At 41.1% G+C, this 15,012-nt stretch overlaps 1 protein-coding gene across 1 annotated transcript; it reads right to left on the reverse strand.

The window, feature by feature from the left end:
- Window positions 1-11,246: 11,246 nt before the first annotated feature.
- Window positions 11,247-11,981, reverse strand: LOC147325469 (uncharacterized). The gene has a single exon (XM_086297739.1). It carries the CDS (start codon window positions 11,979-11,981, stop codon window positions 11,247-11,249), a length of 735 nt encoding a protein of 244 aa, XP_086153865.1.
- Window positions 11,982-15,012: the final 3,031 nt, after the last annotated feature.

Below are 15,012 nucleotides of genomic sequence, written 5' to 3' on the forward strand. Positions count from 1 at the left end.
ATCATGGGTTGTTTTACATCTATATGTAATTATTTTACTGCTGTTTTGTTTACCTTAGTTTGTGTTGTCCATCCTGTTGTTATGTTTTGTTCACTTGTGCTCATTTTGCTTCCCTTTGTAGTCTTTTGTAGATCACTTGATGTTGTTTTGAATCTCTGTGTTTATTTTGCATGTCTCTGTGGCAATTTTTAGTTCTTTTTATAGTTATTTTGGCTGTTTTATTGTATGCCTTTGTTATTGTTTTCCGTCCTTTTGTAGTTGTTTCGTGCCTGCTACTACTCATTTTGCTTCCTTTTTTGGCTTTCTTGAAGATGTTCTGAATTACATTTTGGTATTTCTACCACTTTGCAGTTGTTTTGCATCCCTTCATAGTACTCTTGCCTTTCTCTGTGCTTTATTTACATCTGTTTGTATTAATTTTTAAATCTTTTTGTTGTCATGTTGCATAAACTCACAATCATTTTAAGTTGTGATTGTTTTGAACCCATGTGTAGTTATTTTGGATTGCTTTTTGATCTTTCAGCAGTTATTTTTTGTTATTTTGTGTTTCATGTCAAGAAGAGAAGTTAAGTTTTGGCCTCTTGGATTTTGTGTTTTTGCTCTTTACATCTGCTCAGTAGAACAGCCATGTTGCTTGCCTGTGATAGCTCTGTGAGTCTATAATGAGGCGCTGCCCTTGGCTAAATATAACATGCTAACATTTACACATGAAACTGTATATGGAAATGAAACGGATGCGTCGGTGTGAGGACGCATCCGTCCATTTACCGAACTTAATTAAAAGTTAACACTGAAACAGTGAGTGGAGTGAATCTTTAAACATTCAGGCTTCTCAGAGGATGAACCTTCATGACTTCACACCCACTAAAAACCAAAAAAAGAGAAAAAGCCCTTTGATGTTTTCATGTGTAAGAAGCAGTGCCACCTACAGGGGGCACCAGCGGGGTTCTAGCCTGGTCTATTTTGTCTTTATCGTCGATGTGTGCGTGTAAGTGTGTGTGAACAAGGTTAGGGAGTGCCAGCCACCGGGTGCAGCTCCTGCGTCAACAAATGACTCTAAAGCTATTCTCAGCACCGTGTCCTCATTAAAACATTCCCCAAAGTGCCCCTCCGTTAAAACGCCCTTGGCTTCGTGTTTAGGTGTCTAATTAGGGTCCTTGCCTCAGCCGTGGTCCTGGCTTGTGTGTCAGTTTAATGAGGCAATTAGGGATATTAGAGATATTGTATCTGGACCAGAGATTTGAGGGGAACTGGGAAGTGTAGTGCAGGCTGTGGGGGCAGTGGGAGGACAGAGGTGTAGAGTTGCAGGCGTGTTGGTGCAGGCTCCAGCAATGACCCACTGGAAAAAGAAGAAAAAGTTAATTAAAGAAAAGTTTAAGAGGGAAACACTGGTTCATGGAGCTTCTGTGGATAATTATGTGCAAAGTACAGTCGCTACTGCAAATCTCAGGCTTTAAATGGTTCACAGGGACTTCTGATTTGACCTTTTTACTTTTAAGTGCTTCATAACAGTATGTAATGAACAGGCTATAACAAAGAGCTTCTGCCATCTTAAACGGGAGCTCTTGTGTTCATTTCTAGATACATATTTTTATTCATGGACTCTATTTCAGTAGCTTTGCATAACTCACTGTTCAAATTAATCTTTCACAGGTCAAAATGCATCCTACCATTTAAGCCAACTTGCTTCTGAATGGCTTCAGAAGTGGGTGGGGCTTATTAGGAACATCCCCCTCTTGCTGACATCATATGGTCCCGGGGATTTAAAAAAAATGACATAAACTGACTGTTTAGAGCAGTATGCTGAACCTCTATCTGACAGGGATCACATGTACATGCACTGGCCTCATTTTTTAAAACTTTAAAATCATTTAATATACTATTTTAATAAGCTAATAATCTTCACCAATGTCTGATATTGATATTTTTTGATATTCATGTTTTTTCATGTATATCTATACTGTGAATAGCTGCATATATTCAAGCTACAGTGGGGCAAAAAAGTATTTAGTCAGCCACCGATTGTGCAAGTTCCCCCACTTAAAATGATGACAGAGGTCAGTAATTTGCACCAGAGGTACACTTCAACTGTGAGAGACAGAATGTGAAAAAAAAATCCATGAATTCACATGGTAGGATTTGTAAAGAATTTATTCGTAAATCAGGGTGGAAAATAAGTATTTGGTCACCTCAAACAAGGAAAATCTCTGGCTCTCACAGACCTGTAACGTCTTCTGTAAGAAGCTTTTCTGTCCCCCACTCGTTACCTGTATGAATGGCACCTGTTTGAACTCATCATCTGTATAAAAGACACCTGTCCACAGCCTCAAACAGTCAGACTCCAAACTCCGCCATGGCCAAGACCAAAGAGCTTTCGAAGGACACCAGGAAAAGTATTGTAGACCTGCACCAGACTGGGAAGAGTGAATCTACAATAGGCAAGCAGCTTGGTGTGAAAAAATCAACTGTGGGAGCAATCATCAGCAAATGGAAGACATACAAGACCACTGATAATCTCCCTCGATCTGGGGCTCCACGCAAGATCTCATCCCGTGGGGTCAAAATGACCATGAGAACGGTGAGCAAAGATCCCAGAACCACACGGGGGGACCTGGTGAATGACCTGCAGAGAGCTGGGACTAAAGTAACAAAGGTCACCATCAGTAACACACTACAACGGCAGGGAATCAAATCCCGCAGTGCCAGACGTGTTCCGCTGCTGAAGCCAGTGCATGTCCAGGCCCGTCTGAAGTTTGCCAGGGAGCACATGGATGATACAGCAGAGGATTGGGAGAATGTCATGTGGTCAGATGAAACCAAAGTAGAACTTTTTGGTATAAACTCAACTCGTCGTGTTTGGAGGAAGAAGAATACTGAGTTGCATCCCAAGAACACCATACCTACTGTGAAGCATGGGGGTGGAAACATCATGCTATGGGGCTGTTTTTCTGCCAAGGGGACAGGACGACTGATCCGTGTTAAGGACAGAATGAATGGGGCCATGTATCGTGAGATTTTGAGCCAAAACCTCCTTCCATCAGTGAGAACTTTGAAGATGAAACGAGGCTGGGTCTTCCAACATGACAATGATCCAAAACACACCGCCCGGGCAACAAAGGAGTGGCTCCATAAGAAGCATTTGAAAGTCCTGGAGTGGCCTAGCCAGTCTCCAGACCTCAACCCCATAGAAAATCTGTGGCGGGAGTTGAAAGTCCGTGTTGCTCGGCGACAGCCCCAAAACATCACTGCTCTCGAGAAGATCTGCATGGAGGAATGGGCCAAAATACCAGCTACTGTGTGTGCAAACCTGGTAAAGACCTATAGTAAACGTTTGACCTCTGTTATTGCCAACAAAGGTTATGTTACAAAGTATTGAGTTGTATTTTTGTTATTGACCAAATACTTATTTTCCACCCTGATTTACGAATAAATTCTTTACAAATCCTACCATGTGGATTCATGGATTTTTTTTTCACATTCTGTCTCTCACAGTTGAAGTGTACCTCTGGTGCAAATTACTGACCTCTGTCATCATTTTAAGTGGGGGAACTTGCACAATCGGTGGCTGACTAAATACTTTTTTGCCCCACTGTACATTAGCCATTTTTCTGGCTACTAGGTGGTAAGGAAACATTCACGAGGGGCTTAAACATGGATCAGATTAAACTGTATTAGGATCATTCTATCTCAAATCCACCAATCTTTACATTTCCGGTTGTAAAAAAAAGAAATTTTAGCTTCATATATCAAATATACTTCTCAGTATATGTTTTCTTTGATAAATGGTCTGTTAGTCAATTTTCCTTTTTTCGCACATTGACATTTGCGGCAATGTTTGAACATTGAAACTGTTACCAGAGTTTTAAGTCATCATCAAGAAATAAAGAGAACCTGTTCCCATGTTACATGTTTGTAACTGTTACAAATAATGCTTCTGGTCTCTGTGATCCTTTTACCGCTCACTACAAATGGTCACTAGATTTAGTTGAGGGTTGGAGGTAATGGAGCGTGATGCAATGTGGCAATGTAAAATCCTTAGTTGTGCAGCAAGCAGCAATCGTCTCTTGTCCAAATGTGGTCACATCTGGCTGACAATAAACCCCAAAATGAGAATGCTGAGGTTTCAATATGTTTCAACTGAGGCTGCTCCTGTCTTTTATACTTTGTGACCAGTTTATGCTCTCCTTTTTGACCTGTTTTATTTTTCCATTGTTCTTTAATGACATCTGTGTTGATGAGGGTGATGAAATTGAGCCAAGCCATAAATGAGCCAAAAAGTCCAAAACACTGAGCTGAAGACACTAAAGGGCTCAGAAAAACTGTAAAACATGGGTTATTGTAGGTTTAAATAACTGTGTTTTATAAAGAAACAGACTTCAAACAGATGGGACGATGTCCTCCTGCAGGTCATCTGCACACTTTGACCTGTGAGTTTGCTGGAGGTGAAACAGGGCACAGGTCTGTGTAAGTGGAGGAGGTACGTTACCTCTAAGTTTGCCTCCATGTGTGCAGGTTTCTGAGTCACTGTGAGAGCCGAGTGCCGTGCTGCAAATTGCATCTGTTCCTAATTACAGAGTGCTAATGAAAGCCTGTACTCCTGGTGGGCCTACTGAGGACCGGCTTGGCACCTCGCCTCCGCCCCTCCAAGGAGGCAAGCAACTGACGGCACATGCAGTCGTAAACAAAGCGAAGAACATACAGTGGGTGCCGAAGACTGATGAAGGCATCTGTCCTTCAACAATCAGCCCGTGACGGGCTGATTGTTGAAGGACAGATGCCGTCCTCCTCTGGTTGTCGCTGTGTAGCTCGTCTTCGTCATCTCCGGCAGATCTCTATAATAAGTCCAGATTAGATTAGTGTTCTGACTGCAGCTGACAGCAGCCATAACTCAAGCTGCTAAACTAGTTTAAAGCTTTTCAAACCTATTCATCAACGTTAGAGCCGACGTTGACAACTTTTGGTTTGATTGAAAACAGAATGATGTGAAACAGGAAACCCTGTTTTGTGGTTGTTTTGTCATCTTTCTTTGGGCTTTTTCTCTTATTATGTGGGTTTTGTCTCTTTTTTAAAAACTTTTATTCTTGTTTTGCATCTTTTATCATTTTCTTTGTGCATATTTTTGTGTTCTGTGCGTTTTTGAAGGTATTTTGTGCTTGTTTGTTCTCATTTTTTCATCATTTTGTGCTTTATTTTTAAATTTCTTTGTTTTGTGGTTTGTTTTGTGGACGTTTTCTTTTGCTTTCCATCACATGTAACACATTTTTGTGTCACTTTATTTTATGAAATGTTATAACTTTTGAAGTTCTTTGGATTTTAAGTATTTTCGTGGTTATTTTGAGACTCTTTGTAGTCATTTTGTGCCCTTTTGTGGTTACTCTGTTTTCACACAGGACCATCCCTATGAACACCATCTACTCCAATCAGAGATGTTATCAGATGATGATGATGGCACTTCCAGCTGATTTCAAACTGAATTTGGAACATTACCTGCTCCCAACCAGGAGATGCCCCAGCATAAGTTACCATGGTGGTTTAGCCAGGTATGAAAAGGCTGACTTTTGTGACTGAAAACTCGGGTTTTAAGCTTGACATACATCAGTAAGTCTGAGTTTAATCTGGGTTTGCAGTACAGCTGTCTGGTGTAATTTTGCTTCCATTTGAATTTGTTGAATCTCTTTGAGGTAATGCTGTGTCCCTTTATTATTGCCTCTTGTCCTGTTGAAGTTGTATTGTGCTTGTTTGTTTTGTTGTTGTTATGTTTTGTTTATTTAAGCTTTTCTTCCAATCGTAGTCTTTTGTAGATTGCTTTGCATTTGTTTTGCATCCCTTCAGAATCATTTTGCATCTCTTTGTAGTCATTATGAGTCTTTTCGTTGTCAATGTGATCTTTTTGTACATATCCGATATCTCCCTGTGGTTGTTTTGCATCTCTTTGAGGTCAGTTTGGGGACTTTTTGATTTATTTTAATCTTTATTTTGTCCTTTTGCATCCCTTGGCAATAATTTTGAAACCAGTTATGGTTGTTTTGCATCCATATGTAGTTATTTTGAATTACATTGTGGATGTTTATCGCCCCTTTGTATTTTAACAGTTACTTCTGTGAGACACTCTGGCCTCATGACCTCTTGGACCGCGATGTTTTCTCTCCTTATTCCTGTTCAGTAAACCATCCATGCTGTCCATGATGATTCTATGTAATGAAGCACTTCTCTCAGCTAAATCTAACCTGTTCGTATTTGCACATAAGGTGTTAGGACTTTCTTCAGAGGAAGGTAGGGTGATATATTGTCTCCTCCCGAGAAGAGAAGTCGTCACTCATTCCTATCACTTCTAATAATTTCTGGTTTACTTTACATTTCAGTAAGGCTTCTTTCTCTTTTCAAGTGTTTCTTTAAGTTGGAGATCTGCCTGAAGGTCACATTTTAAAGAGTACCTATACGACGTGGCTGCAGCAGATGGTACAGCCGTATATTTTTCTATGTTATCAGGCTCTTGATCGTAATCTGCATATGGTGTTTAGCTATCAATATCTCCTTTACACAAGGTCACCTGAGCCCGCTGCCTCACTCCATCTGCACTCCAAGCTTTATGTGTTTGGGTTTAAGTCAGAAGAAGCCATGCGCACACATTATACTTAAGTATAATGTTTGAACTTGCTTCTCTTTCCTTTTTTTGTCCAGGGGAAGCCTCTATTTATCCTCATTTCCTTCCTTTTTATTATGAGAAGTATCTGGAAGGTTTGCTCTGGGAGGTTGGGTGTAAAACTCAAGCAGGGACCCTCAATGTTACTAATTCATTTACAGATTTAATTAGATGGATGGAGCCCTTGCCGTTATTAAAACAGGGAGGGAGAGGATGTTGCCAGCACTACAGGACTTTTTAATTACAACTCCACATCCCTGCTTGCTGACGTCTGGGGAACCAGTTAATTAAAATCCTCATTATTTTACTTTTAATTAGTTCCCCCCTCTTTTGTTTCCTTGCACCATATGGCAATGTTCTGTGGTCAAATCAACTTAATTGAGCTAATTAAGTTGATCAGTTTAATTATTCAAAGTACTCTGATTGGATGGAATTACGGTCCCATCCCCCCTCCCTCTGTCACCTACCAAAACATGTCTGCTTCAGACTCAAATTCACATCATATCCATTTCATATCATACCAACTGTTAGAGCTGTGGCTGTAAATTTATCATCATGATTCAAGTGCAGGATGTCTTCAAGTCTTTAAAAACTCACAAGTTCATGGACTCACGGTATCCTGAACACCAAATATCCATATCGAGTAATCCAAACCATGTGCAACGCATTAATGACTAACCTCACGATGTGGTTGGATTATCTTAGATGTCTGCCTCTGCCCATAGAGGACCCTCAGCATCAACTTTTCCTGAGAACATTTTAACCCTCATTTTGAGTCCCTATGTAGTTTCCATCCAATTCTACTTCTGTTGTGTCTCCTGATTTTTGCTTTCCTTCCTTTGTGCTTAGTTTGTGTTTTTTGTGGGTGTTTTGCATCCCTTCACAGTCAGTATCTTTTGTTTACAGCACATCTCTTTGATTTTGTGGTTGCATTATGTCTCTCTTTCCTGCTCTAGTTATTTGTGTGTGCTCATTTTGCATCCCTTTGTAGTGTTTTTTATAACTCTGTTGAAGATGTTTTGCACCCCTTAGTGGTCATTTATCGTCTTCTGTAGCCAACATATCTTTTTGTGGTTGTTTTGCATCCTTTCATAATTGTTTTAGCATCACTTTGTTCGCCATTACACATTAAAGTACTTTCAAAAAAACATTGACAAAAGCTGTAAAACCGGAGCACCCACACTATTTTAGATACAACTCCAACATTTTGGCATCAACTGACACTCCTTGTTCTGCTTTGCATCCTCAATGAACTCCAGGTAGCAGGGATTGAACCATTCCTCCTCGGTAGAGAAACACGAGACAGGAAGGTGTGGATTTCATGTTTTAACCATCAGTGGTACCTCAGTGTTTAGTTGCTTTCAGATTTTATGTTAAGTTTTGTTTTTGGTTGTTTCAAATACATTAAAAGTCTACAAAAGAGGGATAGATTTTAATCTGACCACACACCCTAGGTGAGTCGCTGTTGACCTGGTGGATGCTAAGAGCTTAAGCAGCATTGAACTTCACGGTGATCCGTTCAGTTTCCTTGAGACATTTCTGACTGACTAACCAGCGAATCCACAGTGTCACTCTGCTTTAGTGGCAAAGACACAATTAGCTTGAGTGGCTGTGGCATCAGTGGAGACCTACTGCTGAGTCCATGTTTGGTGTACTCATCACATGGCTCTAAACTCTGTGTACAATATGTGTGGAAACCTCCTGAGGGTGGCACTTCTCACTGATGCAGGAAGTTCCGCATATGGCACCAAAACACTGATGCTCTTCACTTCTGTTACAGTCTGTCAGCACTCACCTGATTCAGTTTAGAGCAGGTGTTCATGCTCTAAATTGAATGTTCAAACATCAAATTATCTTCATTTCCTTATTTATTAACCATCATTGCTTGCTTGTTGGTGCTTGAATGGACTCTCAGCGGATGATTCAGACAGCTCAACGGGTTGTGAGTTAACTTCTGGAGCTCACTGTGAGATTATTGTCAACACTGTTTGTTTATTCATCAGCCAGATTTACCAAAAACTGCCAAACTCTGTGAAAAGGTGAGCAAAGAAGGAACCTTTAAATCCATTATCTTTAAATCTTCAAAATGGGACACTGACCTTAGCAAGACGAAGTGCCATTTAAGTTTGGAGCTGCAGTCTTCTGGTTGTAATTATAGGACCTTGTCAAAGACACTTGTGTCTTTGAACCTTTTCTTCCTTGTGCGACTGACTTTAATGGATTCCAGACTTTGACATGAGCCCTCATTTCAACATAATCATTGTTCACATTATCTCCCATTACTGATCAGGTCTTAAAGGGTCAATCTGACAATATTCCAGTTTTATTTTACAGTCCAGTATTAGTTTTATTGCCAATAAAAAAAGATTGAGTATTTCAGTGTGTGAGTAAACATGTATGCTGTGATAACTTCAAAGTCTCTAGGGTGATTTTCTTTAATGTCTCTCTTTGTTGGAGTAAAGTTTGGCAGGTTGTTATTCTACACTGCTAAAAATAATAATAATTATCATCATCATGGGTACAATACAAAGTCAGTTAAATTTCAATGATATCCATCATCCAGAAGATCATTGTCACCTTTGGTGGAAATCAAAGTGACAACAGGTGCTGTGGAAAGGCAACAGCACCATCCACCTGTCAGTCAAAGAGGCCACACCCCTAATAATGAAAACCTTAAGTGTTAACAATATTAAAAGAGAAGAGCTGGCAGAGACCAAGACTGTTTATGATAGAAGAAGATATAAAAATGTTTAGATTACGGTGCCAGATGAGTAGGTCCTAATTTTGACTTCAGTTCTCCTTCAAACAGCTACCATCACTTTATTGAGACCTTGAGTCCTTCAAACAGTTTCTTTTCCACAGAAAAAGTTCCTGCTGTGGAAATTCATCCTACAACTTATGAAATTATTCAACAAGTTTCTCTAATATTTCATCTCGAAGTGGCTCACTGAGCTATACGATAGGTTTGTTACACCACAGGACTGGACACCGATTTCATGTATTTATGTTAATCCAGCCTTTTGATATGTCTCCTTTTCATATTTCTGTGTTTATAGTGAATATGAATAAACTCCGTGTGGGTGAATATAAAGCCTAGGAGGAGAGTCGTATAACAGCACGGGCAGCTTTCAGTTTGGTGACTTCACACGGTTGTGATGAAGGCAGCCTGACGTGCTCAGCCTGTCCGTGCTGATAGGAAATCAATTATTTACTCCACGTCTGTGATCTTGAAAAGCATAAGACAAATTCATTAATGCATGCAAATGAGTTTAATTGCAATTATCTCCATATCTTGATAAGGAAAGAGGGGGGTCTCCCAACCTCCCTCCATAGTGCGAGTTCCATGCCGGCCTCGAGCCAATCAAGCCTCATCTGCATCTCGCTAATTAGCCAGACGAATTCAAGAACCAATTAACAGCACTGCAAAGATGTGAGACGAGGAGAATGAAAGTTTTCAGAGGGTATGACTTACATTTGTCCTCGTATTACACCACACATGAAGAACGAAGCATGTTCCAGTACTGTGAAGCGATTTTATGTTTCTTTAATCCTCCTCTCCTTATGCTTCTGTTACACTTTAGGGAACAGACACTTCATCATATTATGGGCACAAATCACCAAAGGCTTTGGCAGAAATTGTGTTTTTTTTTGTTTTGTTGATTAAACAAAACACAAACTTTTGGAGATTTCTTTGCACCGAGCAGAATTAGATTTGATCAGGCCGTGTTTTAGTTTACATTTTAACTTTATTTTAAAGTTAAATGTTTCTATTCTCAACATATGGCCACGTTTCATGTATCTCCTGGGCAGATTTCTTGGGGAAAATGGAGAAACAATGGGATCTTTGTCCACAGATACAGGATTACCAGTGAGGCACCGCAGTAATCAGTGCTACGCCTACTCCTGCCCACCACCCAGATTAGCCCCAGTAAGAAAAATGTGCTGCTGAATAACACTAGAAGCATGCTGGAGAGTGGGATTTGGAGGAATTAAAAGGAACCTGCTCTGCATCCACCTCTCCTGTTTTTATTCTTGGACTCTTCTCACAGACTGCATATAAAGGATGAACGAAGCCACCACAACACAGTGAAGTCCTTCTGAGAAGCTTCAATCTGCAGGCTTCTTTGTCGCCATCTTGGTGTTCTGAAACCAGCCCTTGAACATATCCTGGTTCATCACGGATTATTGAAACTAACAACTGAGATCATGGACACATCAGTGTTCACTGAAGTCATAGATCAAGAGAGGAGGAGGGTCATTTTTGCACAGCCTTCAAGGGAGTTGCTCCCTGCTGGCCACTGAAAGATTCAAGATTCAAAAGATTGAAAGTGTTTATTGTCATGTGTCACAAGAGAAAAGGCATTTCTTTGTGCAATGAAATTCTTTCTTTGCTGTCCACTCACAGATGCCGATTAATATATACAATAGAAATGGAACATATAAATATAAATAATACAAATAAATAGCTGAAGACAGAAAAGGAGACAAAATATGGAGATTTGAAACTGATGTGTGCAAAAGAGCTATGAGCTTAATATGCTGGCTTAATATGTAAGATGACCAGATGTGCAAAAAAAAAATTATTATTACTGTTCAAAATGGGTCAGCTGTTCAAGAGTCTGATGGGGAAGAAGGAGTTAGTGAGTCTGGACGTTCTGGATTTCACACTTCTGAGCCTTCGTCTCGAGGGCAGAAGTGTGAACAGTCCGTGTTGGGGGTGCGTGGGGTCTTTGAGGATGGAGGCAGCTCTCCTCTGGACTCTGCGATGGTAGATGCTCTGCAGAGAGGCCAGCGGAGTTCTGATGATCTTCTCCGCAGTTGTTATCACTCTCAGCAGGTGTTTGTGGTCCATAGCAGTAGTGCTGCCGTACCATGCAGTGATGCAGCTGGTCAGTGTGCTCTCTACAATGCAGCTGTAGAAGCTGCCGAGGATCTTGGCCGACATACCAAATTTCCTCAGCCTCCTCAGGAAATACAGCCGCTGCTGGGCCTTCTTGACCAGCTGTGTGGTGTTCAGTGACCAGGTGAGGTCCTCCGTGATGTAGATGCCCAGGTACCTAAAGCTGCTCAGCCTCTCCACTTCAAGGCCCTGGATAGACAGCAGTGGGTGAGGCCTCCTCTTCTTCCTCGTGTCCACTATCATCTCCTTTGTCTTGTCAGTGTTGAGGGTGAGGTTGTTGTCCTCACACCATGACACCAGACCAGCCACCTCTCTCCTATAAGCCACTTCGTTCCCTCCAGTAATGCGACCGATCACTACAGTGTCGTCCGCGAACTTCAAAATGATGTTGTCTTTGTTGGAGGCGACACAGTTGTGGGTGTACAGGGTGTAAAGCATAGGTGTCAAACTCAAAATTACATTTGGCCCGCGAAGCCATACCAAATCACTATTAGAGCTGGCCTACTGGTATTATACAGCTAATATATATATTGTTTAGTATTAAGCTTTGTTTGTTCCATATTCAGTTTTTCAGCAAAACATGTTTGAGTCCATAAGAAAAGATTCATTCTTATATCTGGAGATATAAATATATTTCAATAAATATTAACGTTAGCCCGCGAATTTGTTCCAGTTTTGAATTGGCCCACTGTGTATTTGAGTTTGACACCTCTGGTGTAGAGGATGGGGCTGAGGACGCAACCTTGTGGGACGCTAGTGTTTGTAATAATGATGGCTGAAGTCCTGTTGCTGATCCTGGCGGACTGGGGCCTGCCAGTCAAAAAGTCCTGTAGCCAGTCACATAGGGTGGGGTGCGGGCCGAGTGTTGCCGGCTTGTGAGTGAGTTTGTGTGGGATGACAATATTGAGAACGGAGGTGTAACCAACAAAAAGTACCCTGATGTATGAGTCTTTATTTTCCAGAAAAGAATGCATGTTTAAAGAAACTGACATCTTTGATATACAGCATATCTTTGTATCAAAATAATTCACTTTTCCACCAGTCACTGTCACACAATCAAAGCTGAATCAATAAATGATTTAATACTAACATGAATTTTTATAATAAATACCATCCATTCATCCATCCGCTCTCTCCATGTCTTCTAGGAGGACACTAAGGTGTTTCCAGGCCAGCTGAGAGATGTAATCTCCTTATTGTCTTCTGGGTCTGCCCTGGAGAATTCTCTCAGCTGGAAGTCCCTGAAACACTTCACCTGGTCCTGGTTTCAATGTGGAGCTGTAGGGGCTCTACTCTAAACCCCTCCTGAATGACCGACCTCCCAGGCCTCATTTTGGTAGCTTTTATTGTGATGTCATTCTTCTGGTAATGACACAAAGCTCATGTTCATGTTGGCAGCGGGAATGTAATGAAACAGATTCCCTTTTACACTCTTCACCACTGAAATCATGCCCCCATGTCACACCAATCCTTCTGTCAGTCCCCCGCTCAGTGCTCCCCTCATTCGAGAAAAACACTGTGAGATACTTGAAGTCCTTAACTTTAACCTGGAGTGGGCACTCCACCGTTTTCTGACTCAGACTTGAAAGTGCTGGTTCCCATCTGTGAACTTAATGAACTGCTTTCTTTCCTCTTGTCTCTATATACACAATACTGGGCGCACACGTTACTGTGCTAGAACAACTTTGCATTACTGTTTTAGCTCCCTCCCCCCTCTCCTTTTAAGCCAACTTTCTTCTTATTGGCTACCACTTGTAACATAAAAGTGGGTGGGACTTCTTTCTGCCTGTGAGGACCATATTAAAAAGATCCCCTCCCTGTTACTTGCAAATGTTAATGCTTCGTATTGTTTAAACAGGTGTCTTATAAACATGTTTATCCTCCATATATAGTAGGCTGTAAACATGTTTATTCCTAGTTAAAGCTAAACATTTTAACATCATAGTCTATGGGGACCGAGTCACTTTTGAACCTCAAGTAGCCATTTGAGGAACTGGAGCTTTATCTTCAGCCCGAAAGGTTGGAGTCTGGATAAAATATGAAGATACCACTAAATCTTAAATTCCGCTTTGACATAAGAAAAAGAGGCTTCTCTTGTTAGAAACTTTTATTTCGCCTCTACAACCTCTTTTTTTTGAGCCTCTGTCCAAAATAAGCTTTTTCACCTCCACATAAAGCCAGCCTCCCTTGTAATTGAAAGTGGGTGGGACTTGTGTGTTCCTCTCACTGACATCATTAAGATCCAAGAGGAGAAAAAAATCTAATAAACTGTGTGTTTATTAAATTAAAGCCTGAGCTTTTGGCTCAAGTGGATTATTTGTTCACACACTGACCTTGTTATTTGAAACATTAGCCATCTTTATTGGGAACATACATAACTGAAAAAGGATATATATGAGCGAAAAAACCCCCACAATCGCACAGACTGTATTTTGTATTTTTTGTGATAAGAAGCTACAGCCTGACTAGCTTAAACAGGACTGAGGTTGAATTGGGAGAAACTGGTGAGACTCCGGGCTTACAGCAGAGTCATGAGTGAAAAACCAGAGGAATGCACTCGCCCTCCATCATTATGAAAGAGCTCTCTGAATCACCACCATTAAAAGCCTCATTGTTGCTGTGAATGTGAAGCTAATTGGACTAACCCTGTGAGAGGGAGCTGCCGACTTCTCCGGGCCCCGTTAATTTGAGGAGTCGCAGCTGGCTACTCATGTGTGCCTCTGCCCGTTCTGTGTGCCTCACTTCCAGCCTTTAATTTAGCTCCACAGAAAGCTGCATAAAACAATACAGGGGGAAAAAAAGGGGGACGAGAGATCCCAAAATTAGCGTGGAAGAGATGATCTTGTAGTTTCTATGCCAAAAAGATTTAAAAAGGCTAATTTAAAGGCACTTTTCATGCCAGAAAGCAATCAGAGCCGAGAGCCTGGAAGGATCAGAGAGCATGTAAAAAAAGTTTTAATTTGAAGGGACACAGAAAAGAGGAATCCGAACGTTTTTATGGCTGAAAACAATGTAAGTCTTCGCTCTTGTATTTTATTTTTTTATTTTGTTTCAGACAACTATGGAGACCACAAACTGCTGGCTGCCTGGAGCCCACAGGAAAAAACAACCCTCCCTTTTAATTAGACCAGCTCACCAGATTAGGCCTCATTAGGCTGCAACACTGGAGTGCAGCTAAAGCCCGCGTAGGCCTCCAGCGCATCCCACTTTAATTGCTTCTGTAATGGCCTCAGCTCAGGCCTTTGAAATCCCATTCCTGTGGGTAATCAGCCATGTTTGTCTGAGAACCACAAGCGTTTCTCCCCTACTTACCCCTCAGTCTCAGGCAGCCAGAGCTAGCTCTTTAGCCCAATCACACACTTGTCACATGTGAGTCGAATGACTGAATTATTATTATTATTATTAGTTCTTCTGAAAGAACTCCAAATACTCAAGAATCAACAGAGAAATGATGGTTTGTACTGCAGCA

This window comes from Aulonocara sp. 'chitande type north' Nkhata Bay, linkage group LG7 (genome assembly GCF_057382095.1).
Source record: "Aulonocara sp. 'chitande type north' Nkhata Bay isolate Kocher_YH1m ecotype deep benthic linkage group LG7, A_spYH_male_GT1.1, whole genome shotgun sequence".
Lineage (NCBI taxonomy): Eukaryota > Metazoa > Chordata > Actinopteri > Cichliformes > Cichlidae > Aulonocara > Aulonocara sp. 'chitande type north' Nkhata Bay.

Excerpts from the sequence above, each read along its gene's own strand:
- LOC147325469 (XM_086297739.1), bottom strand. The coding sequence starts at position 11,981 with ATGCTTTACACCCTGTACACCCACAACTGTGTCGCCTCCAACAAAGAC.